We start from the raw sequence: 27,653 nt of genomic DNA on the forward strand, positions 1-27,653 counted from the left end.
ACTGCATTCGTGTCCCCTAACAGAAGTAACTAATATCAGTGAGGTGCAGCGTGAGCTAAACGAAAAGCAAAATCATTTGAGATCCATATGTAGGCTGTTTTATGCTTTTTTGGTTACAAGTTGAAGGTGGCATTTTCATCTGAAGCTGAGCTGATGGGTCCTTTGCTCATGCAGCACATAACAACTTGTAATTGTAAAAAGAATATGTTTTAGTCCCAGCCATGATGGTTTTCTAATCCAGATAAAGTAGCTTTGACTTCTAACCCTCACCAAGTGATGTCGTCTAAACCCCAATTAGGCATGACAACATTTTGTATTAACACATCCTGTTTACATTTAACTAAGCAACCAGGAGAATTACGTCCATGAAGGTGATTGTCGCGTTGTAAAAGAAATGTATTTTTGCCCCACCTATGATTGTATTCTAACCCTAACCGAATAGTTTGGACTTCTTACTCTAAGCAAGTAATCTGAACAAAACTCAGAAATGGAAAAAACTGTTATATGTTGCTGTCAAACACATGTTTCAGGTGTTACATGATACCAAACACATGAATACAACTCTGCCTCAACTTCTGCCTCTTTATGAGAATTTTTTTGGCTTCTTAAAAGAAACGCTCGAGAATGATGTCTGCTTTGATGAGGGAACAGCAGCCTACAGGATGCCGTTATGGGTCCAATTTAAGGGTCTGAACAAATGACCATATGACTGTTAAAATAGGCAACATGGTGGTTTCATCTGACATTTCGCTCTAGCTTTGTAATTGTTTTGACCCATTTCGACCCAAGGCTTAGTTTAAAAGTTTTTCTTTTATGGAAAAGTGAATGCTGCCCACTCAAATGTTTTTATTTCCAAATGTTTTTATTTTATTTCCAATTTCATCAGCGGGTTTAAGAATGTCTTAACAGTAAACCACTGGTTGCTAAAATTGACTGTTTCGGTTAAGAGTTTAATGAGGGAAGTGTTGATGCTTGCCTGGAGACAAGTAGAAAAAGAAAGAGCAGAGATACCGAAATGTCAAAGGTCATACACGCCTCTGCAGTCCTAATTAAACTTCTTGACAAAGGGAGGGAGGGGAACAGCTCACCTTAGGATGCACTTTTATTCAGACCTTTCACAAAGTTAAGCACAAACAGTTTAGTAAACAAAATGTGCATTGTTGGGGGGAGCTGATTTGCTACTGCTCATTACTTAAAAAAAAAAAAAAAACTTGCAGTGTTCCCAGCATTCGTAAATCTCTCATGTGTTGTGGCTCAAGATGCATGAAGCAAACCTACACATGTAGAGACTGAGTGCACTTATGTCCGGTGTTTTCTTCAGCACCTGTTGAGTCAGTGGTAAAGCTTATGTAAACGGAAATCAAAGAGTTTGTTTTAGGATACCTGCAGGGTTAGTCCAAAGTCTTTTACTCTCCAGGGGGTTAACAGCTGACTGGCTGAAACACCCCCACTTCCCAAAACACCCACAGCAACAAAGATTGATGTGTGATGGCTGGAGATGGAGGGAGGCAGCTGCCGAGTAGCCTGTATAAGTGGTAGGGGAGACGTTTTACAATAGGGGCAGAGTTTTTGGAGGGAAACCAAAACTCTGGCTTCTGACTAATGCAGGGATGAAGAAGGAAATTCAACCCGTTGTCTCTCACCACAGCATTTCTTTACATAAACTAAAATTCACTGCATATACCACTGATGTAATACTCCTACACTGATTATCATTAATTGCAGGCTTCTGGAGATAATGTAGTATTTTTTTTTTAAATTACAATGAGCGTCATTATGATGCAAATTGTCAGATTAAAAGTAGTTTCTCTGGCTTGATGAGACATTTTACTCGTTATGCATCACTTCATCTATATTCAGTTTAGAAAATCAAAAGACATTGTAACAGGAGAGAGGAGAAAACAACCAGCAGGGTACCAAGAAGTTACTTTCCCCTTCTAGTATTGATGTTCCATTCCCCCTGTCCCTCTGAGCAGCAGCTCCCCCCTAAACTTTACAAATGTCCCCTCAGGTCATGCTCTCTGGGGTTACCAAACTCCACCCTGCCCCAACCCCCCAAACTTCCCAACACAATTCAAAGGAGCTAAAGCAGACGTAATGAGCTATAGGCTAATTGTGTGCACTGTGTGTGTGTTGGCCAGACAGAGTTTGCTTTTGGGGCTGAATGTGTGTGTAGGACTGTGTGTAACCTCACACAGTCCTTCGTGGCAGCATAGGACAAGGCTTTTGTTATAACTGACTGACAGAATATTTTCAGAGCAATCAGATATAAGAGGAAACACCTACCACAGTGCTCTTTTTGCATGTTTTTGAAGAAAGCATACAAAGCCAAATATATTTGCACAGTGTAGTGACAGCCCATCCTTTTTATTCTGAGGTGTATTATCATTTGTAAATAGCAGTTTAATATGCTGAATTTGATTCATACACTTCCTTTACTAGTGTGGAATGAACTGGTTTGAGCACCTCATTTGAAATGCTGGAGATTTTGAACAAAAAATAAAGGGGTTTGGAACCTGAAAAGTTGATTCCAAACTGGATGTGTCAGATTGGAAGAGAAGATGCGCATTTCGCTGTCTTGGTTTCTCTCCAGGACCTGTTGCCTCTGCAACCCAATCTCAGATAAGCAGAAGACATCGAATGGATCAATGGATCCCTCAAGTAGTAGTCCTGCTTCAAAATAACAAATGGGTGGGTGGATTTGTTAAATACTGTCAGGGTTCCAGGTATTCTGAACTGAACTGAACTGAACTGAGCTGATTAATTCCAAATTTAGTTTAAAAAAAAAGTGTGACGTAAAACTGAAGTCCTAGACTGAACATTTATCTCAGTTAAGAGTTTAGGTGATAAGTGCTGAATCTATATGCAAACCTGCATCAACTCTTTGCATCATGTTCAACTTCCATTACTCTGACTGCTGGTGACGTTACAGTTAAATCATCTATTGAAAAAAGGAATTCACAAACTTGAGAAAATAAATTCATAGTAAGTTGGCTAAATTTATCAAGAAATAGAGAAAAGCTTAAACAAACTGTGGCAAACTATCTATTTCTGGCAAGCATAAAAGCTATACATTTATTACCTTTTCTCGTTTACGTGCTACAGCAGAAAGTAATCATAACATCATCTAAATCTGCAAGTTGGTTTTACTTCGCCTCCTTGGGTTAGGTTCATATAGACCTATTTCCACAGCCCTGGGTAAGCATTGGAAGATCATTATTTCCAATAAGGGGGACACAGTATGTCAATCTGACTTGAATGTATTTCTATAAACCAAATTAAACACTGCAAATAAGTGCCCGGAGGAATCTTTCTTGGTGGTGAAAATCTTTTCACCTATTCACTGAAAGAACCAATGCTAGTACCATCAAGGGAAGCAGCGGGAGGGAGGCTCAGCTTTAATTAATTGTGAGGGTTTGTGTAGATTTCGTCAGACAAAATGAGCTGGTAAAACCAACCTTACTGTTTTTTGTAACTACTGTGGCAAATTACTACTTATTTCTCTTCCCTCTACCATTTCGGTAATAGATGGGAAGAAAACGTTGAGAGAAAAATGTGACCAGTGACAAATGCGAGCTTACAATGTGTGTCATGTGCTTGAGTTGAGGTGTACAGACTTCAGACTATGATGAAAATCTGCATGCAGGAAAGAGTTGACTAAGACGAAAACACTGCACAATGCAGAACGCAGCATTGTGTGGGGAAGGATTTTGCATTTAAGCTTGTAGTTAAACTAGTTTTTATCTTACTATTGCTTGTTTACTTATACCCTTTTGACCAGCCCCCATTTGTGCTCATCCTAAAGACATGCCGAGGCAATGCACTCATTAAGCATCCACCAGCACACAATGACCATACCTTTGTGTAGTGCACATGAAAAAGGGTGGGCTCAGTGCTCCAGTTGAGTGCCGTCATCATTCATAACCCCCTTCTGAATCTCAGCCTGAATAAGAATTCTAATGACATTACACTTTGCAGCTCCACCAACAAAACCCATTTTCACTTTTCCAAGCAGCTGATATAATTAGGTATGTAGTGAAGCTTAGCTATGTTTAAGCCTCTGCTACACTGAAGTAAGTAGCTTGGAAGGCTCAATACCACTTGTTAGTGCTAGTCATTAATCTCAAACCAGTAGAAATGCATGTCTCTGGGAAGATTTCCATTTATTTTTCAAAGAAGGGCTCATTAGTCTTTTTTGTGGTGAGCTCAAAAGCCCTGGAGAGCAGTAGGCAAGCCCATTGCGAATCCCAGCCCAAGATCAATAGCAATATGAAGGACACCAAAGCCAATTTAGAACTTATTAGTAGAGAAATTATTGCTAAAGAAAACAAAAATATTACAAAGCTTTTTCAGCCATAGATTGAGGAGACATCTAACAGATAGATGTTCTCACTGTTCAGTCACCTTGTAATAAAATGTGTAATGCTGTACTGGGCTCCTTCAAATAAGAGTTAGATCACAACAATAGTAATTGGGGGAAAAAATAGCAGCAACAAATTTAGATTCAAGATGAGTAATTGTCAGAATTTGCACTGACATATGCTGCTGCTCCACTGTCAAGAATAGTTCAAGATATTGATGTTCTTCTCTTTTATTCTTGCAAAAAACTATAGAGTTGGACAAGAGTTTTTGTGACTATATACACTTTTTGGATATTTATGGAATACAAAGCAGATACTCCCTAAAATACCAAAGAATGTGCGGGGAACCACATCAGAACCATTCTGGTGTAAAATGAGCTCTGCTGGTTTGGAGCAATATTAATACAAGCATTCCTGAAAGATGAAAACAGAATATTTTCCTGTGTCTGTAAAGCATTGATCATTGGGTCTGGAAGAGATCAATGTGAAGCATGTTTAGTTTAGATGATTCATTCATGAATTTCTTTGCATGTTCAGTTCTTTTTTTAACTTAATCTTCTTTGTGTTGCTAACCTGATGACTATTGTGTCCTCTCACAAACACTTTTAACACCAATATCATTTGTATCAGTTCTTCATCAGATGAAGAATTCCCGGCCAGAAGCTGATACCAAAGTTGGTGTCTATCTAACCTTTTGTCTGCCTTTCTCTGAATAGAACCAATAGCCTACTCGTCTCTTTACTCTTCCCATAACAATTCAGCTATTTGTTGTCATGTAAAGTTGCTTGTCTTGATCCTAGAAGTGTGTAGTCGGCAGATCCCAAATTGGACGGTAATCAGAGGAGTTTGACAAATGACCAGTGACAGTGGACCCTGGAGGAAGGGGAGGGTTACCAGAGGTTTGGGCAGGAGGGGGTCAGAGGTTAGCTTTTCAGAACTGCTCAATCGAAGGGCCATTAAATCCCATCTTTGTGAGATTTCCCAGTGAGGCACTGCAATTCTTTTGGATTCCAACAGTCTACGCACTGTCTACTTTCTGTAAAAATTATACAGTGTATGTTTTGGTGGAGGAATGGCCGGGCTAACATCAGAGATAATGCAGGCAGAGAGAGTGACATTCTCTGTGGGAAGCACTTTATAGAGAAAAGAAACAACTTATTTTAAAAAGAGAACTTGGCATTCTGTCGTAGGGACCTCATAAAAATGAAGATGCAGATTCTACTTCAATATATTTATGATGAAAATTTTTGGAAAACAAAACTATGCTCCTAGAAAGTGTCTGTTGTAATGCTCTCTGTCAGTTATATAAATCAGAGAGCTATTGTGGTCCTTATTATGAGTTGGTTTTTTTTCTTTTTTCTTAACTGCTCACTGTGTGTTATCTCATGTGTAAAGTATGTCGTCTCTGGGGCGTCTTGTCTCTAGCTTTGTTTTCCTACGCCTGCCGTCCAAATTTCCATCACAAACATCTCACCCTGAGTGACCCTTTGCTTTCTGTCTGTGAAGAGGCCCTGATTAGCCCGCATACATGTGCAGATAGACCCAAAATCCTTGCGTTAGGTCTGTCTGAATGCACATTTTAATGTCTGTGTGCGGCATAGAGGGGAAAAGTATGAGTGAGTGCATATGCTCATGCATATGTTTGGAAGCGCAACAATTGGGGCTTTTGCTCGATGGTCTAATTATTCAGCAAGTTCCCTTTTCCTCCTTCTCATCTCTTCGGTGCTTTCTTAATTGTCTGCAGTGCACAGTTCACGCAGAAAGGCGCCACAACTTTTGAAGAGTCGCTCAGCCAAAAGATAGGCTCTGTTTTGTGTCTGCTCTTTCCCTCCTTTCTTCAGCTTCCAGGTTCCACCAGTCACGGGTCAGATTAAGAAAGTAAAAGCTAAATAATCACATGGAGCTGTAAGATAACTATTTATAATTTTTGCTATGCTTTGCAGAATTCCTAATATCCTGAAAACGGCAACTTAACGAAAATGGTTCAAACTCCTTTTTAGAATCTAAAAGATATTCATAAATTCTGACATGTGACATAAAAAACTTAGATATTACTTTATAGAATAATAATAATAAAAAAACTTTGTAGAAATAGTTTTTTGGCATTCATCCCACCTGTTGTATACATTCAAATACACCTGTTATCATGTGAACCTCCAGACAGGCACACAGCTTTACCCATAGGGATCTGTGATATGATACCCCTGAAGTCAGAGGTGTGTTTGTGTGTGTGTGTGTGTGTGTGTGTGTGTGTGTGTGTGTGTGTGAGGCAATGAGAGAAGTGGGGGTGGAAGTTTACTGGAGCCAGGGCAACACAAAATTTTGGCGGTCCCCTGAAGGGTTTCCCCTCTACAAAGGCTGGCTCTTTACAAAAGATGTATAGCTTCATTTTTAAAAAGCAGGTTCATTGATGAGACGAAGGACACTGAAGTGCAGGTGCTGAGAGAGCAAAGGAGAGGACAGCAAGGCGTATGCAACAGCATTTAAAAAGAATTAGATTAAAATGGAGCTCATTAGAACCGATGAAAGATGATGGGAGATAAAAGATGCTCTGGGTGCTGATCTGGAGCACAATTATAGCCCCACTGAGACTGTTTTAGGAGATTTTAATTGTCTTGTGGGAAACACAAAAATGATCCAGTTACTGAGGATGACCTTTGAATTACATCTGATCATCATCAATTTGTCATCATTTAATATCTTGATTCTGTTATTTTATCATCAAATATCACTCCCGTGTCCTCTGATGTTTGCATTTTGTTTATAACTAAACAGAAATACACGCTAAAATGACAGTGATTTTTGGTGTATGCTTTAGTTAGTCAGGGGTGGGGGGGCCTGATATCAGACCATTATTCATTCAGTGTAAATGAGGACCGAGCTCATCAACATCTTTGGTTACAAAAGTTACTGCTTCCAGCTTTGAAACCATAACACCTAATTAACTTTATCACTTGAAATGTAATACGTCTCAGCAATGCTGAGCTTAATTCCGACCAGTGGCAAGATTTAAACTTTCCACAGAAACAGCTGAAATTTAGCACCTGTTAAACTCTTCATTTTTTCTATGATATGATGTGAAACATGATACATAAAAATGTAATCTTATCAGTCTTATTATTCTGCTGATTGAGCATGCAGGAGGGCAGAGGGTTTAAGGATGAACAGGGACTTTTTTGTGCTTGGAGACAGCCGAGGGGGTCATAGTACTGGCATGTGTCTATTGTCTGAGCAGGCCATTGTATGAAGGGGTTTAAAGTTTAAAATTCTGAATGTGTGTGTCTGTGTGTGTGTTGTGTGTCGGCAGTCTAATTATACTCTGCACAGCCAAGGATGACCTATAGTCTGACCAAACTCAATCCTGACAAGGATGCAGTTCAGGGAAGGAGGAGGAGTAGAAGGGGGAGGAGATGCTCGAGTGCAGCCATGCAGCAAAAGAGAAAACTGGCCATCCGCAAACTTCTAATGTGAATATTTGATTGTTTAAAAGTGAGACAAGATGCTGCTAAAGAGTTATACAGCTGTGACTGATACCAACTGACTAAAAACATTTGAATTGTATCTTTGCCAAACTCGTTATATATACTGTATTTTCTGTGAGCAGTAAAAAGAAAAGTCAGTTATTTGCTCTCGTGCTTAGACTTAGATAAGAAGACGAATGCTCCTTGTTAACGATGAAATATTGATGAACATATTCCCAGACTGACAATTGATCAAGAGCCCTTTGTGTCAATCTTCGATGCACAGGGGAGCCCCTTCACCATGATTTTCAAACACATCGGAACACAGCAACTGCACCCATTTGGAAATGGTCCCAGGAAAACCTTCTTCTACAGTGTTGCTTTATCAAAACATAAAACCAATCCGATGAAGAGTTTAGAGGACAGAAAGGGGATAGTCACCCGACTGCCAAGCACTGGAGTCGCATTTGTATAAAAGTACTGGGATAGAGCCTCACCAACATGTTCAGCATCACCATGGAGATAAGTTCAGTATCTTTCAGTTTTTGAGGATACCCTATGGTTCAAAATCTGTGCAGTTGGGAGTTAAAACAGGTTGGTTTACTATAAAGCTGGTGCTAGCTGCCTATAAGCTTAGCTTTCCATTTTAGAAAGTTTAGAAATCCGGCCTACATTTGTAATTTTTGTTTCTATAAATCACGCAGATTTAAACCAGTACATAGGTGCAATTTTGGGGAATTTAACAGCATTCAGACCAGCTGGCTCATACTGTCCAAGTTGAAAAAAATAATAGTCTCATCTCCTGAGGGAAGGTGTTACACCATCACCTGTTTCCCAGTTTATAAGCCTAATGTTCACTTAGGATAAGGCACACACTGAAAGAAACATCCAATGAAAATGTGAGAAGCATTGTTTGTTCAATTGTTTAACTTTAATTTAATCCTTTAACATTTGTTTACACTACCTGCTTCTGGCTTCAATATTTTTACATCTTCCATATAATAGAAAGCTCCATTTTCTAGGTTCATCTCATCTGAAGGTGAGACAAAAGTGGTGCAGAACCACTTAATAACCAGTAAAACACATGAAAATCATTTTAAAATCATGCCAAGAGTCACCAAATGTCAAAAATGCACAATTTGCATCAATCCACATGAAAAAGTGTTTTTATTTAATCTAGTGACTATCTCTAAAATTACTGCCCATGCTTTCCAGTGATACTGACAAAAAATATGTATTTAGATTTCAAATCATAGTGCCCAAATGTCAAACTAGTATCTAAATAGCTGTAACTTTGAAAGTCAATTTTCAAAATGTATAGTGTCAGACAAGTTGTACGGTGTAGTTTTGATCTGACTCAATGAAGCAGTTTCCTCAGTTTTAGGTTACAAAAATCAAAACATTGGGATGGCTGAAGTGTAACCCATTTTTCAAGGTGTGGATGACCATTTCTCTTGCTTTTACTAATGTATAAAAATGACTTTGGTACTTTAATGGTTTCTTTGTTGAAAAAAAACATCAAAAGTATTAAAAGTCTATTGCACCACTTATGTGGACTCTTCATGGCAGCTTAGATTATGCATCTGTCTTGACCGCCAAAATGTAGCCCCTTTGTAAATTCCTTCATTGTATCCAGATAAAGGTATTCAAATGTGGATGTGGTCGGGAGTGACAACATCTGTCTTTCTTGTGAACAATATGTAAAACACTATACCTATTGTGAATTTTGGAGGGATTCTGCTTCTTGTTAAGTTTCCCTCCAAACAGATTCAGCCAATTAGAAGTGGTGTGGGGGGCAGGGGAGCTCCAAACAAGGCGGACAGCGGTGGTCCCCTGTCTGACCCCCCCCCACCCTCCTCAGCTGGGCTCCAACAACACTGCCTGCCAACCTCACCCCCTGGCCTGAGGCGTTACTATAGCACCGCTGGGCTGCTGATAACAATACTCTTACCTAGATTACAAGCAGTTGATTTGGGAGACGCTAGCTTAATTGCCCCTAATGAGAGTCATAAATGCAAAGTGAAAGGCGCTGGAGATGCCATCCTTAGAAGGGTTATAACTAAAGTGGCTTTCCCTCCAAAAGCAGACTAACCATTCACAAATAAATGTCAGACAAGCATGACAAGCTCACCCACACAATGCTATGATCTAATGATGAAATGCAGCATTTGTAAAGCAGATCAGCACATGCTTGCTTCAATCTGGCTACAATCAAAAGCAGTGGTGCTCTCTGTGAATACTTTGTAGTCTAAATTTACCCCCAAACCTCATGTACCACAGGAAACTTCCTGTGCATTCTGCGGTGATTCTAATAAGTTTTCATTTGGCTTTTTGAGCCCTGCCTGCTGCTCCCAATCAAGCGCTGACTGTCAAAAGTAAAATCTTCCGAGTTAACAGTGGGGACGTTGTGTGAAGAACCACATAAAAAGAGTCTGGTCTGTTTGCCCTTGAGCTAAACTATTCCCTTGTGTTCTTTTGAGCAGCGAGGAATGTGAGAATCATCACAAGGACATCAAGGCTGGCTGCACTGTTGACGCTCTGCCAATTTAAAGTGAGCCACAGTTCAATGACGCTATCATTATCTATTTACAATGAGATAAGGGGCTGGATCTAACTTTTTTTCAATATCAGTTTATATTAACATTTTGACAGGTTAACTATTAAGTAGATACAGTTTGTGCAGTGCTTGATTCAACAAAGATCCTCGCTTAATCTCACTTTGGCATGAAGGGTAACAATAAACTATCACAGGGAAACCTAATATCTGAATATGTTTATGAGATGAGTTTATGAGTTTAGGGCATGACAGCTACTAGTATGCTGTGTGGGATATTGCCAATATTCTGATTTCCCGGCCTATTAATCGTGTGTCAAGATGCATTGCCCATCAATTTTAGTGTTGAATAGTGAAAGGTTTTATTGTTCCCTTTAGAATTTAGTGAAGAAGAAGTATGAGTCCGCATCACAAGGTAGCAATAAATTCAAGTCCTTCAATTATTTTGAAAATTGAGTAAATGCACTTAAATTTTCAGCTGACTCTGAGAATTTGTTTTTCGTCTTTTAAGATAAAATATATCTATTTAGCATGCCATGCATAATGCACAGATTTTTAACAGAAGGAGACAACTAATTCAATCTATAATAAGATATAAAATCATGAAAGAAAACAAGATGAAGTCAAAACATTAAATTTAAAGGTGATAGAGAGATTCCTGGATTTGAGCACAGCAGCTAGAGGCCCATCTCAGACACATGCAGCCTCTTCCCTCCATTTTGCTAATGAAAAGTCCCCAGGGCACCCAGCTGTGACCTTTGACCCCAGACTCTATAATTAGGTTATATTTGGAGTTGTTGAAGGCAAGAGAAGAAAAAAAAGCGAGAAGCCATGAAGAAGAAAAACTTGCATCTGATGAGTACTTTTAGGAATTGGATTTGTCACAAAATGACTCAAACAGACACAAACACTGATGACACTGTTACACAAGATGTTAAAAAAAGATAGGAAACAGTTGTTGGTTAAGAGGTTACTACAAATTCTGAGATATCTCATGTGAATTGTAAATACCATGCGGGCAGAATCCTATTGCAAAAGTTATGTGAGATCTCGGTGGAGAAGATTAAAGCACACATGAGAGTATTGTGACAGTCAAGCTAAGTGATCTATTACGTGTTTCGGAAAGCATTAGAGAGCGTTCTCAGGGTGTCCTTGCGCGTTTCCAGCTGCGTTTGCTATCAACTCTGTCTGACTCTGTTTATCTGCCGTAGGACCCTCTTACATTCTGGTTCCCACTGGGCTTTACACTAACACACACAGTCACTTTCTCTCCCTCTCTTTCTCTCTCTCACACACACACACACACACACTCTACAACCAAGATGAGAGGCACAATGAGAAATTTATTGCCATACAAACAAACACGTGCACAATCAGTATCCTGAGAAAGTGCAATGAGAGAGCAGGTGTCAGTTTTCACATGGGGGCTCCGCTGGTAAATATCAGCACAAGTATTTTTCCGAGATACTTGCACTTTTTACTACTTGTCTTTTTTTCTCACACACTCTGACAGCCATTCGACTCTGGCTGCAGAGTGGAAGCCCCTCACCTGCATGGAGAGATGGGAAAATGTCAGCTTCACTGCTCTCACTGACTCATCAGTCAAAATTTTCCCAACAGCGCTGTACAGCGTGTCACCTCTGAGGATTAAAGACAAAAACGCATTTGTTTCTAAAGAAGTTGGGATGCTGGTTGATATGTTTGAAAAAAAATTTGAAAAAGAAATAATTAGCTAGCTCTTTGAACCTGATGTTACTAAACTTAAACAAGACAACATACGAGTGCTGTACAAGTCAGAAAAAGGTATGTTAAGCTTAGAAATCAGATTTTCCGTAAGTTTTCTTGCCTTGAAGAGATTTATGGGTTTCTTTCCTTCTGTTTTTTCTTTTCTTTTCATTTTTTGAAGTGGGATTGTTTGAAGTACTTATGTCAGCGTCTTATCTGCAGTAGACGGCAGACAGAATTGTTTCTGGAGAAACAGAGACTTTCCTGATATGGAAGCCAAAGCTAAAAGCTCCTCAGACCAGAGCTACCAGAAGGGCACATTTTTCACCATCTAAAACAACTCAAACCTAAAAAAAAATGTCATAGTGGTTTGAGTGGAAGCTATGTTGTGGATTTTCCCACTGTGTCAATTCTGCATCAAACAGGGATTTTCTATTTTTTGAAGCAGCCCTGCTTATGATGCGTTCCAAAACAGTTTGGGCTTACAACACTATGGACAATGTAACACCCCCCGCTCTGTGTAATGCTGTGTAAATGTTAGTAATATGGTGCTCACTTGAGTGGCTATAAAATCTTCTAGGTCTGAGTCATATTAGAGGGCGATATGTTCACTTTAATTTTAAAAAATTATAAGAATGGGAAAACGTTTCTTTTTCAAAACTACAACAGACTGTCTTCTTAGTTCCCAAATGCTTGCAGAGTAGGTAATACAACATAGGGGTAAACATGGTCTAACATTTCACAAATTAGCAACTATTTGAAAAGGAAAACATGTTGTTTTCACAGTTTCGGTACATCACATGTTGTCTTTGGAGTATTTTAAATTAGATTTAGGGTTTACATTTAGCTTTTTCATAATTTTTTAGAAACAGGGTTGTAAATCTTTCCAGGTTTGTTGTACAAAATAAGTTGATTTGAATGTTCAGAGGCATGACAGGCTGCTTACACTATCAGTCCAATATTTATTAATTATGATATAGAAAATAACAGCTGTCACAGCAACAAAATCACACAATCCATAGCTAATTCTGTGTTTTTCAGACAAACAGTCCAATCATTCACTCTTCTTTTGGCTTGATGAACATAGGTAAATGTGATATTTGAGGCACTCCTACAGAGAACAGCTTGCTTGTCGTTTAACATTCTGCCTTTGAGAATATGACGTTTTTTCTCACATGTGTGTCCCTGATTTTGAGCCACTTTAAATTTATTTCCCATGACTAAGCTCAAGCTAAACCAGGAAAAAAAATCTGCAACTCTCTGAACACAAGTTGGTTATCAGAGTATCCTGACAAGGTCTTAGATCTCATTACCAGCAGTTAGATGACTGTGCGCAAGAACACAAACAGCAGTGATTTCAGATCAACCAGATTAGCATAGACGTGCCATGGGAAGCCACAGAAAACATGGGAACAGGGGGATCTCAACCTCCCAGTTCAGGTCATCATCTAGTGTTTAAGAGGGGAAATTCTAAATAACATTTAGCCGCTACACTTAACTTCTCTGAATAATATACAACCTATACTTCATTAACCTTCCCTGCATGCTTGTGGCTGTGTTTACTCCTTTGTGTTCAAAGGAGGAAAAGGCCTTGAAATGTTAGCTTTTGCATGTTAAACAACACAAAGTTGCAGCACCAAGAACAATTTTCAGCATTAAGAACATGTTTTTTCATCAATTCATACATTTTATTTGCGACCTTAAAAAGCGGTCGACTTCTGCCTCCCGACACTGAATGGAACATGTGAATGGAAAGTGAAAATATGAGCTTCATTCAAACTAAATTTAGCATATTGCTCATGTGGTTAATCTGTGGACAGAAGTTTTCGACCCTCCCTACGTAAAGAGTCTCTTTGTGTCTGCAACAGTGAGAGGAGACAGTGAGGGAAAGTTATACACAATGTCAAGGTTTCCGCAAATACCACTAACACCATACCGTCACTACATCCTCTCTGTGTTTGAACATACCTCCACACAAAGGGACACAGTATACCGAGTAAATAGACACAGAGATGACATGTGCATGCAAACTCTCATAAGCTTACAGGAGCGCTGTTTATAGACAGTCTCATTGGCGGGTTGGTGAGAATGCAGCAAAAACAGAGAGCCGAGCTTCCACGGGAATTCGGTTCAGTGGGTAAGTTTGGGGACAAACAGACAGTGTTTCATTACAGTCAAAGGTGGCATTGTTCTGGATGCAGAACGGAAACAAGCAGGCCTGCTGGTTCACGTACAAACTGACCTTTAATTGTAATAGTTTAATTGCAACTCTGCACAGTCATCTGTAATTTGTCATTCTTTCCCGTGTGCTGTCGAACCCCAAAGATTTTGATAAACCACCATCCTGACACGAGGCGGATGATGGAATCTAGTAATGCCTCATCATTGTTCATCACGTCTTTCAAATGTCTCTTTTATAGATATAGAAAGATGAAGATAAACTAAACCGAGTGAAGCAACATCAGTTTGACATATTCTATATATATATATTCAAAATCTGGCAGAAACATATCTATTTTATCTATTTTGTTTTCTGGTCTATCCCAAAATATCATATTGTTCCTTTAATTCACTGAATGGAAGGATTCTATAATATTCTAATAAAAACAGTGAAAACCCACGCACAGCACATATGCTTATAGTGTAAAATCCTTGTTTGTGCTGACCACCCACATAAAAGCACTGAATTGAATCCAGGCTGAAAGAAACTGTTGTACAGCCCATGCAAGGTCACATAATGTTTGCGTGCCCGGACATGAATACACGCACAGTAATGCCTATGACAAAACGTCCTGAATTTGACTGTCTGTGTCTGAGCACATTGCACACACGTGGACGCTATGACATACTTGTGAAATCCATTTAGGCACTAATATATTCATTTTCCTTTGACTGAGTTTCTCCTTCTCCATCCCCCCGTAGCTCTGCGCTTTAAACTTTGCTGCTTTCAAATGCCCTGCAGAAAACAAAGCATCATCCTGCTGCAGACAATGAAGCAGCTGGATTTCTGCACATGTGCCTTTGTGTTGGTCTGTAGCCTTGTCATAACTCCATCGGAGGGGCCCAGACATCCATCACTCACACACTTACCCCGAAAAGTCCCTAGCTCAGGGAGATGGATGGCAACATTGGCACAAAGGAACATTTGATTTGGTTATAAATACCGCAACATGAAAGAGAAGCCCAGTGGGGAAGAGGGCAGAGGGCACAACAACTGAGGGGGGCCAAATCTTCAACATCATGTTGTGTCTGAGAATCACATTATTGAACTCTGATCAGCTCTGGATTTCGGCTACTTCAGGCGACGTGAAGTTGACAAATTTCCTACAATATCAGAGAACCTGGAGATGGCCTGTTAAAAGATAATAGTTGCAGGAAGATGAATCCTTGACAATGAATAATATCTATCAGGATTTCCTGAAGCAAAAGATGCTTTTAGCTACTGGCTCCCTTCCCCCAGAAATGTGTGTCCTCATAGGACATTTGGGTGTCAGAGAAACAAGAAACAGACTCTTTGCTTAGTCCAAAGTTTTTGCATGCTGGCAAACTGAGTTTGTACAATTCAAATAAGCTTGAAAGTCAGTATTTAATATGAGCACCTTTATTCTTCAACACAGCCTAAACCCTCTTAGATACACTTTCTTGTAATTTCTTTAAGTATTCTTCAGGAATAGTTCTCCAGGCTTCCTGAAGGACATTTCAAAGCTCTTCTTTGGATGCTGGCTGCCTTTTGTTCCGTTCTCTATCAAGATGATCCCACACACTGCCTCAATAATTTTGAGATCTGGGCTCAGAGGAGGATTCATCCCTCCGTAAGACCTGTTGCCACTGATTTTCAGTCCACCTCTTGTGTCATTTGGCATACCTCAGCCTTTTCTCCTTGTTTCACCTCTTTAAGATTGGCTTCTTGACAGCCTGTAGATGAAGCAGCTGAATATCCTGCGTCAGGTTGGTCTTTGTTGGATTTTTACCTTCAGGGAGTCACTTTCAGACACTGTTCATCAGCTGTATAACCTTTTATAGAGCAGCCAATTCTTTTGTCCTCCACTTGAACAGTTTTCCCAACATTTTCAAGGAGATACTGCTGACCACGTTGAGATGTGTCAAGTTTTCAGCAAATAGCTGCACAGAAATCTACCTACCAGTGCAAAAACAAAACTATTGCATACCTTCCAAATTGTGTTGTGCATGGCATTTTTTGGGTACAAATCAAGTATCTTCAACATGCTCCTATTAAAAAAGTGCCTAAAGATACCACTGACGAATAGTTCCCCGGTAATTTGTCTATTGTGTGTAGACACTGGCTCATTCCTTGAGTTAGGTGCCTCTTTATGCTGGAATGTGGAACTGTTAATTGAGTTAACAAACAAACAAACAAAAAAAACACATTCCTCTAAAAAAGGGTAGAAGAAATGGAGTGAAAATAAGTGAAAAAGCAACACCTTGAGAAACTAGTGCTCAGGCCTATTTTAAAATATAACATGATAATCACTTGGAAGCAGAACAAAAAGCTATGGGGGGTGGCTCAAGACTTTTGCACGGAACTGTATTATTTTGTATTGCATTATTTCGTACTGCAGACGTTGGCTTGAATGCACTCGTCGTGCCAGTTAATTTGTATTTTGCATGCTGACATGTCCAACACAATAGCGATTTCTCTCTGCATACAGTTACTTATTCCGGGGGCCAGACGTCCCTCCCCCTCGTCTGAGTGAGTGGTTTAAAGTTTCTCTTGGCGGACTCTGATTGGTCCGTGAAGTTTTTCAGAGGGGAATAACTTCAGAGCTCCGGGTCTCCCAAAGCACAGCGGTCCGGAGAGCGAATAAGGTTGTATTCTCTTATCGTGCGCACCAGGGTAAGAGGATGCAAAGCTATGGAGGTGATCGGAGATAGATTTAGAGTTTTATAGTGGGGTTCTCTGAGGTTTAGGGCATCGCAGCTTTGGAATATATTTGTATTTTTTTATCTGCATCATCCAGGATAAAAGAAAATAATAATACAAAATGCCTGGTTTTGGGGGTTGGATTAACGCAATCTGGATTTTGCTTTTTGCCCTTTTTGACTCGTCCTTTTCAAACTATTCTGAAGATCAGTGCAGCTGGAGAGGAAGGCAAGTATTTCCGACTTTATCTGTGACATTTTCAATTTCGCACAAAATGTGATGTAAATATGCCGGTCAGTGTTTTTATTTGTGTAGAGCGGTTGGCCTCATGCAGGGGACACTGCTTTTCGGATGCAGCTTGTTTAGACATGCCTTGAGGGTGTCATTAAAATGTTTGCGTTGCTCTGCTGCGATTGCGCCTCCGGACGGTCTGCAGGAGGCAGGGGGGGATCAGACAGGCAGAAGACAGAAGGATGCATTCAGAAATGTGAAGGAAACGCAAATTGTGGATATAGTGCTTAGTGTGATTTGTTTAGTTTTACCGCAATTAATCATCCATGTCATCGAAGCTCGAAGATTTGTAAAGTTTGTTCAAAGTTTGGCCCTAATGATGTCATAAGGGCCAAACTTTGAACACCCCAGATCTGCCAGTAGGTGGTGCATTTTCTGAGTTAGTCTTTCCTGAAGTTGTACTGAAGTTTGATCATTACTTAAATAAATGTTTATGTCATCTTGTGTGTCTGCTCTTCCTGATGAAAGTATTCCATTTACTGCCTGTTTGCACAAAGACCTTTCAAATATGGTTGAAAGCATACTGTAATTAACTGAAGTAAAGTGAAAGTTTGGGAATTTATGGATACGTGTAGATAAATATGTATTAAGCCTTGTTTCTTGTCCTTTCTCTGTCACAGTGGTTTGTCCCAGCAACAAGGCAGTGTGGAGCAGATCTCCCTCCACTGCTCAGAGGGCACACTTGACTGGTTGTATCCCAAAGGAGCCCTTCGCCTCACCCTCTCCCCCCGCTTGCCTTCAGTGGCAGTGGGACCTGGCGGCAGCAGCTCAGGCCTCATCACAGCCTGTGTGAAGCCCTCAGAGCAGTTCCACGGCGCTCAACTCTATCTAGAGAGAGATGGGGTCCTCGAACTCCTGGTAGGGGACAGGCTGGAGACATCTCCCCCTCCCAGGGTGCGCTGCTTCAGCCGCCTACCTGGGGAGAAGGTGGCCCTATTCCTGCAGGCTACGCCTCATCAGGACATCAGCAGGAGGATTGCCTCCTTTCGCTATGAGCTGAGAGGGGACTGGACAGCTCGCATGTCACTGGACTCCAGCTCCATTAGCAGTGAAGGTGAGTCAGTGGCATTCATCAGCCCTGTTGACTTTCATTAGACACAAGCATACTGAATGAGTGAGGCCAGTTAGTACAGAAACCTGATTACGAGTGAAACTGTAAACTTTGTTTTCACATTGTGTCCGTATGGATGTGGGAAAAAAAACAAAACTCATAAACACATACTTCTCTTTCACTTTTTTGCTTAAACATTTAGCAAAAGTGATGATGTTTTACACCGTAAAATCCCTATGTTTAGATGAGTCATAATTCAGAACAGGTCTCTGTGGGCTGGTTGGACTTTCCATGGCTCATGCAGAGAGCAGAGAGGAGGAAGTGGCCAAACTTTCCCCAGAGGCGAGTGGGTTTGGAGTGGGAGTAGGGGAGCCGGGGAGCGGGGGAGGAGGGGTACAAAAGCACAGTATGTGGGGCTTTCTCCAGAGTCCAGAGCTCTTTGAATGGGTACCGCATGAGTATTCTGGGATTACTGCCGTTGCCTAGGAAACAGGGAGGCCTCTGCCCAGCTGAGATGCTCCCCTCTTTTGTTGAGCTGCCTCTCTGTGGGGAGACTTGTCTGTAGGAGTACCCCCCCCCCCCCCCCCCCCCCCCCCCCCCGCCTACATTTCTCTATTTCTCACACACACACACTCGCACACACTGATTAGGGTTGGAAGGGCGTTTGCTGTGGACTAGAGAGGAAGGAATCTCATTTATCAAGAGGTTTTTTTCTCCAAAGAGGGGAATGTGTGGGGTGGCAACAGGATTCCAAAGAGAACATTTTTCTAAAAAAATGCCAGGGCTTTTTTTTGCATTTTTCAAGCCACAGTTTGATCTGTACAGACAGCCCGAGCTATGTCAGTTTTGATTTTGATTCTTTTCGCAGTGCGACAGAACATTTTGTAGTGAATCATAGTAAACTGGAGGGTTTATTTTTATGGTAATAGATTATTTCGTGCCTTTTCCAAGTGGAGAGCAGTATTTTCTGAGGTGGGATTTTGCTTCACTGAACAACTTTGAAGTCCCTCCTCACCCTGGGTCTGGCCCCAGTTCATGCTTTGATGAGGTGTGACTGTAGGCACCCTGGAAGGCTTTAGTGGGGAAGTTTCATTTGGCCTTTAAATTGGCTCGGGTGAAAGAGCCTCACACCTTAAAGCTCCTCTGGTTCTCCTCTGCCAATTGTAAAAGTAACAGCTGTGTGTTTATAACACAGTGGTTGATCCTTCCTTTAAGGGTTGTTTAAGGTCTGGATTCACATCTCACATTCCAGTGCATCTGATCTTGAGATGATGTTCTTTATTTTCAGGGGAACAGCTTATAGGGCTTCTTTTTTTCTTTTTTTTTTTTAAACAGCGTAGAGCCTTGTGTGAGGTCTTCCTTTGACTTTTGTGCTCCTTGTTGTGTTTCCAGATGCCTGCAGACCCTGCAACAACACAGAGATTCTGATGGCTGTTTGCACCAGTGACTTTGGTAAGTTACAAGATAATCAAGCTGCCAGCATAACATAAAAATACAGCAAACTCCAACAATAAAATTAGCAAAACTAAACCTCTCCTGAAGCTCAGCCTTTAAATTCAAATTATTATTTTTTTCAAATCTACAAATCGGCTATGTTGAATTGGTTGAAGAGCAGAACACAACTATGCCTCCAAATCCACGCCTCTTGAAAGGGTAAAGGTGAAACAGCAGATCGTTGCACTCCCCCAACAAACATCCACTGGAACCCCTTCTGGAGGCAGTGTAGTGGACTAATCCTAATGTTAACCCCCCCTCTCAGAGAGGAAGCAGTGGACTAATCTTCAGGCCTTTGATTAAGATGTAAAAGGAATTAGGAGAAGTTCAGCCCGCAACAAAAGTTAGAAGGATTAGTGTGCAGACCGAGGCTTTCCATCATTTGCTACGCCACAGTGGCAGAAATGGCTGAAACTGAATATTTTCAGCTTTGTGTGATTGCAAAAGTATGGATACAAATGTCTGCTGAATAAATGTAATGTTAAAAACTACAGCAGAGCTTCTTTTTGCTGATAAGACTAAATGAATAAATAAGAGGATTGTGAACTCATGATGTGAACAAATGAACTCATAATTAACCTGCACATCCTGTTTATTCTCAGTGGTGCGAGGTAACATCCGCTCAGTGGAGGAAGATGACAATTTACGGGCTGCGGTGATCAAGGTCAGCGCCACCCGTGTGTTTCGTCAGAAGTACACCCTCTTCACTGGCAACAGTCGCCTGGCCAGCCGGGGCGAGATCCGGACTCTGCTTCAGTGTGGTGTCAAACCAGGACCCGGGAGCTTCATTTTCACAGGCAGAGTCCACTTTGGTGAGGCCTGGCTGGGCTGCGCTCCCCGCTACAAAGACTTCCTGAGGACTTATGCTCTGGCTAAAGCAGCCCAGCAGATCCCTTGTGAACTGCCTGTAGACTGAGAAAATCTGCAGCAGCATGTGTAGCAGACAGAATGGATGCAGTGCTGAAAGCCAGGCCAAACTCAGTCCTGTTCAGGAAGAGGCTGCAATCCGCAAATGATGGCTGCTGTAGCCACTGAACCACCAACGGATACGGCCTTCCCAAAGCACTGGGGAATGAAATGGACTTCTTCCAACACCCATTTCAGTGCAATATGCAGTCAGTTGGTCTGAAAGCTGGGGGATTTGGTTGACAGGTCTGTCATTGGATGGTTTTACAAACAATGATGCCACATAGCTGATCAAAGTAAAATGATTGAAAAGCTTTCATGTGGGATATGTTCATCCAAGCCGTTAATTCAGGTGTACTGAGAGTCATTGCTTGAAACTCAGGAATACATGTTTCATCGAAAGCTTATTGACTACATGCTAATATCGTTATGATAGACTTAGGCAGGTCTTTCTGTGGTTTAAGATTTCAAAATATTTTTTTTCCAGATACTGACTATGGGATGGTGATGCTCAGCTGGCTTCCCCTGTATCGGTTTTTCCTCAGTGTTACTGTTATCAAGGAGATTATATAATGTTGAAAACTCTTTGCACTCAAGGAAAGGGAATGATCTGGAAAGTGCGATGCTGCAAGCACTGAAAACCAAATAAAAAGCAACTATATGTAGCATAGTGGAGCGACTGAGAATTTAATATATGTACAGATACTGCGAGCAACACACAGTTGTAACACAAAGCTAAGGCTACCAGTGCGGCTCGATTATTGTGTTTATAGCCGTCTGAGATTTTTATTCAGTGAAAGGACAGGCATTAAGAAATATTACATTGAAGAGGGGATAGTTTCATGTTTAATTTCTGTAGCATGCAATATTTCTGCAAAACTAATTGGATGATCTTTGACTTTAAAGTTTATTTAAAAACAAGTTGTTCAGCTTAGTTTGCCCAAAGCTGTTATTAATCTGAATGGTTTCAAGTCATTTTCTGCCACTGATGATGTAAGAGAAGGTCTTGGACTGTATATAATCAACAGTATTCATAAAGGTAAAGACAACAGCCATTCAGAAATGAAATCCAGTGGGATAGCATGGATTTAAGAACAGCCTCTGATGTAGAATGCGATGTATCCCACTGGACATGGCTAGCTCAAGATGAAACAAAAATATGCATTTTACTGGTGTATAAAATCTTGCTCTGTAAAGTGATCCAGATTTCAAATGCACTATGTCATCAAAGAGAAGAGGTTCATACCAAATTACCACAATGTGCTGAAGTGGTATGCCTGAAATGCTTACACTGCCATTTTGCTGATTTCTGATGTGAGTTTATTTTAATATCAAAGCGAATGTAAATATGTGAATAAGAAATTCTAGAAAAAAAGGCGAAAAAAACATATTGTCACAGTATTGTGGAGTATTTTTATGTTTGTGTTATGTCTGTGTTATTAAAATATTCTGTCACAAAGAAACACTCATTTTGGATCTTTATGTGTTCTTCTCAGAGTCTTTTCACTTCTAACTGATTTTTTTAAAGTTTTCATGTTCTGTTATCTCCCTAAAGCATCGAAACAGTTCAGCCTAGATTATAGCATGAGCTTTAAAGCATTCATCCATGGTAAACTGTTCTCAGACATAAGTCACTTCAAGTACTCATGAATCACACTTCTTAAAGGCCAGAACAAACGGCATGCCTGTGAGAGAGAGAGAGAAGGCCCAAAAGGCTAGAGAGATTTAAGGACCGTGTAGGAGAAGGGGGGGTTTGAACAGGGAAGGAGGTTGAAAACAGCAGTTGGAATGCTGTTGTCCTCTGCCTCCCATTTTCAGGAGTCAGGAAGCAATAAATTGCCATTAAGAGAGTGGCGTGGCAGGCTCGACTGGACTGAGGTGCCACACAGTCGCTCACTTCATCCTGACCACGTGTGCACAAGTGCACAATCAAAGCAATGGGTTTCTATGCATGCCTTCAACTTGGAGCGCAAGTTGCATAACCACACAGCCTATTTGTTACCTGGCACGACTGACCATGGAACATTTTCTGCTTTATCGGAGGAGGAGCTGCATGGCAGATAACTTTACCACCTGTTTCTCCTTCTTGCATTAAAAAGTGCTGCACACACCTCAGTAAAATCCCAGATTTACTGCTCGCAGTAAATCCGTTTTGTAATCGAGCAGCTGGCGGAATTAACATGGTGTTCAGGTCAAATGGAAAAGAGTCACAAAAGCACAACATGCTTCCCGGGTCTGGCCAGCTATCTCCCGTACAAGGGCACTGCTTTACTACTACATCAAGAGAACATGTGAGTGAACCTCCCCAACCATTTACTGCCTCAGTGCCCCTTTAAAACATCCTGGGGATGGGTGGGGGTCCAAGTCGTCCTTCTCTGCGCACACACACATTTGCACACACTACCCCCTCCCTTCCAGCCCATCTGAGGTTACTGCTGCAGTCTGATAAGCCAAAACAAAGAGCCCTCTAATTATTGTCCCTCACCTAATACATCATGTGACATTTTGACAAAGCTAAGTTTCCTGCATTGTTGTCACTTCTTTGTGACCCGAGCTTGAACCCCCCTAAAAAGGAGAATTTATGCCAGTGCAGCGACAGTTACACAGTGGTGTCGTATACTTCAGTATCAAATGAAAGCTTTCACAGTTAATCATGTTTTGATACATGCACAGCAGAGCGTTGTCTGTTAACATTATCAAGAAAATATTGGACAGAGATCCTGCAAAGGTACCTTTGTGGTGACATTCATTATTTGCGTGTACTTAGATTCTCAATTATTTCATTCGGATTCTGAAAAGTGTTGCAGACACACAATGATCCCTCCACCCCATCCTCTCTTTATTCTGCCCTGTTGTGTGTGTGTGTCGAAGTATGGACATGGCAAAGCAGGAAGCACTCAGGAAAGCAGAATCCAAAGTGGTGGGAGAGAGTTGGTGGGTGTAGACCTGCATCAGCCCCTGGGGGAGTTTGAGGGAAGTATTCAGAGACAAAGCTCCAGAGATGAGAGCAGAGACGGGAAAGGTGCGCCTTGACACAGTAAAGTATAACACCCCACCCAGTGCAAGGAGCCTGTTTTCAGCAGAAACTTTTCCTGTTATCCAACCACATACAAAGGTTCATAAATTTGACCTGCCAACCCCCATTTCTGAACATTGCAAATCAGCCCAGTTTCCTTACATTTACTTGTTGAAACTTTCCTAAAAGATATTTTAGAATGTTTTTCTCAGTACACTGACAAGTCGCACTGCAACAGAAATCTTTATCAAACTGTTCAACTTTGCTCTTTGCAGGTAGCAGTTTTTCTCTTGTTTGTGAACTACTAACATCCTTTGTCACAGCAAAATGATCTCTAATAAATTCTATTTCTTCCATGACATCAATCTTTTTACAGACAGTCGAGATTTTGAGGCTTATCCCCTTGGCTCTGTCTCCAGTGGAACTGTCTTGTCATGGGTTCGTCATCTAATCTTTCCCACAACTTTGTCCACAGCTGCTGGTTTCTGGGTTGAATCCAAAACAGTGGTTGCCATGCTCTAAAACAAATCTCTCCCCTAGTGCCAAAAGACACTTAGGGTCCGTGTATAAGTGAATCTGCACTGCGGTTTGTTTCCTTTTCCAGTGATTTACTGTTGCCTCTCAGAGGCAGCAGGTGAGAAGAAGATTAACGTTCAGTGCACACTGAAACCATTTTCATCCCGACTGTCATTGTAGCACTTCCAGTCAAAACAAAACAATTCATCCAGCAGAACATTGTGGATGTCTGTTGCATTACTTTTACTGAAACAACTAAGCACATACAGGACTGAAATGCAACGAATCAAAATGCACAAAGTCTGGCTTTTGTTCTATTCAGAACGAAAATGGGGCTCGGTGCTTAGTCAGTCCAGAGCCACAGCAAGTAAATCTGAGAAAGAATGGACTGAGAATGTTCACGAATTGAATTCACTTCACTTTAACACAAGTAAACAACGACTGGATCATGTTCCACAAGATACAAAGACAATGTGGCATTGATTGAGAGTCAAACAGACTAAATACACCAAAAGGTGTAGACAATGAGCCAAAGGTGAAGCACATCAGGATCAGGCAGGTAGTCAGGGCAGCAGGAAACACACAAGAGGAGGAGGTTAAGCACTTAGAATGACAAGTATTAGAATGAACACATAAAACTAAAAGTGATATATGGGGAAAGAAGAAGGTGTAACCTATGAAACAGAATGGGGAAAAAACAACTGCACACTCAAACAGGCTTTTGATTTAAATGTAACCACTATTGTTTTCTCCTTTTTTATGTTCTTTTTTCTTTTTCATGATTATGATTATGCATTGTTAGCATTGTTATTACCACTCTGTGTCTTCTTTTGGATTAAAAACGCTATTGAACCTAAACCCAGAATCTTTAACATTGAAAACATGAGTTTCATGAACTGTTTTTGAATGAGACACGGATAACTGTTGTCTGTCCACAGCCCAAGCTCTCGATGGGATTTAAGCCAGGTCATGGAAGAAGCCAGTCATTATTCTGTCATCTTTGAGGTTTTAACTTGCCAAGCCGAGTACTTGAAATTATTGATTTTTAGCCTAACCCTAACCCTAAAAATCAGGCCCATCTGGCTATGTGGGTTTACAGTGCAAAATAGCTCAGAAATGGTGAGATTTCAACATTTTTATGTGAATGATTGTCTGGTATTTGAGATGATTTTCTGTTTTTATATATATATATATATATATATATATATATATATATATATATATATACCTAACCATAACATTTTCCTACTATATAACTTAATCAGTTGTGACTGAGTCAGATGGGGCTAATCAAGTGTATTTGTGAAAGCTCAAAAAAAAAACTTGAATCTTGTAACTGTTTCACATCATGCATAACATAAGTACGTCACAATTTTGAAGCCTTGAGATTGGCTTGTTTTACATTTCTGAGCCTTTTTTGTGAAACAGCTACTTTTGCACTGTGGATCAATTCAACTGTTACCTGTTCTTTAGTGAGATTGCATTGCACCTTTAATGACAGCAGCCAAACCGGTAATGCTCCCCCACCCTGCTGGGACCTGACATAAAGTGGTGACCAGTGTCCATCAGGGATGTAGCATAGTCCTTTCCATCTGCTCCAACTCGATTTAACTGCATCCAACTCGATTTAACTGTCCACAAAAACTTTATAAAATAACTTTTTATTTCTTATTTCTCGATCCAATCTTGAAACAACTTGTAAATTTTAACTAGTAGTAGTCGGTTACAGTTTTATAATACAATCCTACTGGAGGATAAGGGGATCTTATTGTTTCATTTATATTAAAGTTTTGCAGTCAGTTTGCACCTTTTCCTCGTGCTTTATGAGACATTGTTGATTCTTTGCAACAAAAAGTTTGGTTGGGCAAGCTGTTTTTAGAGAGTTAGATATCTGAAAGGAATTTACAAATGTTGACCTTTCAGTGTCCCGATCCAAGATTTCCAAGTCCAGTTGCCCTTATTCAAGCTCTTATGATTGCCATGACCTGGATAACTGAGAATCTTCATCAGCATTCTTCCAGTGTCAATTAAACCTCCTCTTTGTCCCATTTTAGCTGATGCAATGATGGTGTCTAATAAGTATTAATAAGTATCCACATCGTCATGTGCAGCATTATCTGACAAACCCTCGCTCTCTTCATTGATGCAGCATAAGCTGCTGATGATTAGGAAAAAGTGGTGAAGATACAGCTGTAGATGTAAAATGCTCTTAATTTCCACAGGAATTTTTTCCATCCTGACAAAACAAATCCACCGCAACCAAACATCAGGGCATATGGACTATATCTGCTTGTGAGTCAGTGGCTGTGCATGACATTGCCTCTCTAGTACCAGCTGGGGTGAGCATGAACTCTAACAGCACACTTTTCCCAGATTCCCAGCTGACAAAATCTCATTTCCACAATACCCTGTAACAGCTGGAGATGATGATTTCCAAAAGGAACACAGAAACTTGTTTGGGAACACAGAAACTTGGCTCTTTTTCGTTGTTGGAGGAACTTTTTGGAAAGGTGATGACTTATATTAGTCTGTATGTAGTGAGCAATTTGCAAAAGCTCAGTGGTTCAGAGTAGCTTCCATTCACAGAGCATATTGGGATTCGCAGAAAATCACATGTATAAAGTGTTGGCAGTTTGTATGGGTTGAGAGGTCAAGGTAGAATAAAGAACATTTTTATGTGGCCATGTTATCCCTCTGAAGTGCTGAAGGGAGGAAAGCGAGGAACGCCCTTTGTTCCTCAAGAGTCTGCAGATGGCTGTAATCCCTTCCAAAATGCGTAGTGAAAATCCATCAAGGCAGGGTGGACATGGTGTTTGAGGATGGAGGCGGGTGACACTTCTGTCAGGGAGGGGGTCCCGCAAAGAAACTAAGGTGGGTCAAACAAGCGTCTTTGGTCCTTTCCCGCCAAAAAAAGCATTGAAGGGAAAGACAGAGGGGATGAATTGCTGCCCCCTACATTGAAGGCCTGCTTGCAAACTCTCTGTTTGAACTCACCACAGCTGCCATCTCCTCTCTGTACCCTGGGGCTGACATAGCTTTATGGGGGTACAACCACAAAAATCTCCAAACACTGACATCATACTCCAATCATGTTACTTTGAGACAATCACTGATCAGCAATGGGGGCCAAAAGAACATTTCTCAATGCACCAGAACAAATTGCAAAAGAGGAATAAGTGTCTGATGCTTAACAGTTTTCAAGTGTTTTCTAAATCCTCTACAAGACTGTGAATTACACGTTTGAAATGATCAAGCATTGATTGAAACGATCAAGCAATGATCAAGCATCCTTATTGGATATTGTCCAATATACTATTATACTATCTAGTCTCCCAGATTGTTAGTGAACCTTTCTTGAAATGTCACAGTTCGTGGTCTTGGAAACAACTTTTTCTG

At 40.7% G+C, this 27,653-nt stretch overlaps 1 protein-coding gene across 1 annotated transcript; it reads left to right on the top strand.

The window, feature by feature from the left end:
- Positions 1-16,871: 16,871 nt before the first annotated feature.
- metrn (meteorin, glial cell differentiation regulator) lies at positions 16,872-22,165 on the top strand. The gene is made up of 4 exons (XM_072373720.1): positions 16,872-17,211; positions 17,895-18,328; positions 19,718-19,777; positions 20,422-22,165. Exons 1-4 carry the CDS (start codon positions 17,105-17,107, stop codon positions 20,733-20,735), a joined length of 915 nt encoding a protein of 304 aa, XP_072229821.1. The 5' UTR covers positions 16,872-17,104; the 3' UTR covers positions 20,736-22,165.
- The last annotated feature ends 5,488 nt before the right edge of the window (positions 22,166-27,653 follow it).

Source organism: Leuresthes tenuis, unplaced genomic scaffold (assembly GCF_036924035.1).
Source record: "Leuresthes tenuis unplaced genomic scaffold, fLeuTen1.0.hap1 SCAF_20, whole genome shotgun sequence".
Lineage (NCBI taxonomy): Eukaryota > Metazoa > Chordata > Actinopteri > Atheriniformes > Atherinopsidae > Leuresthes > Leuresthes tenuis.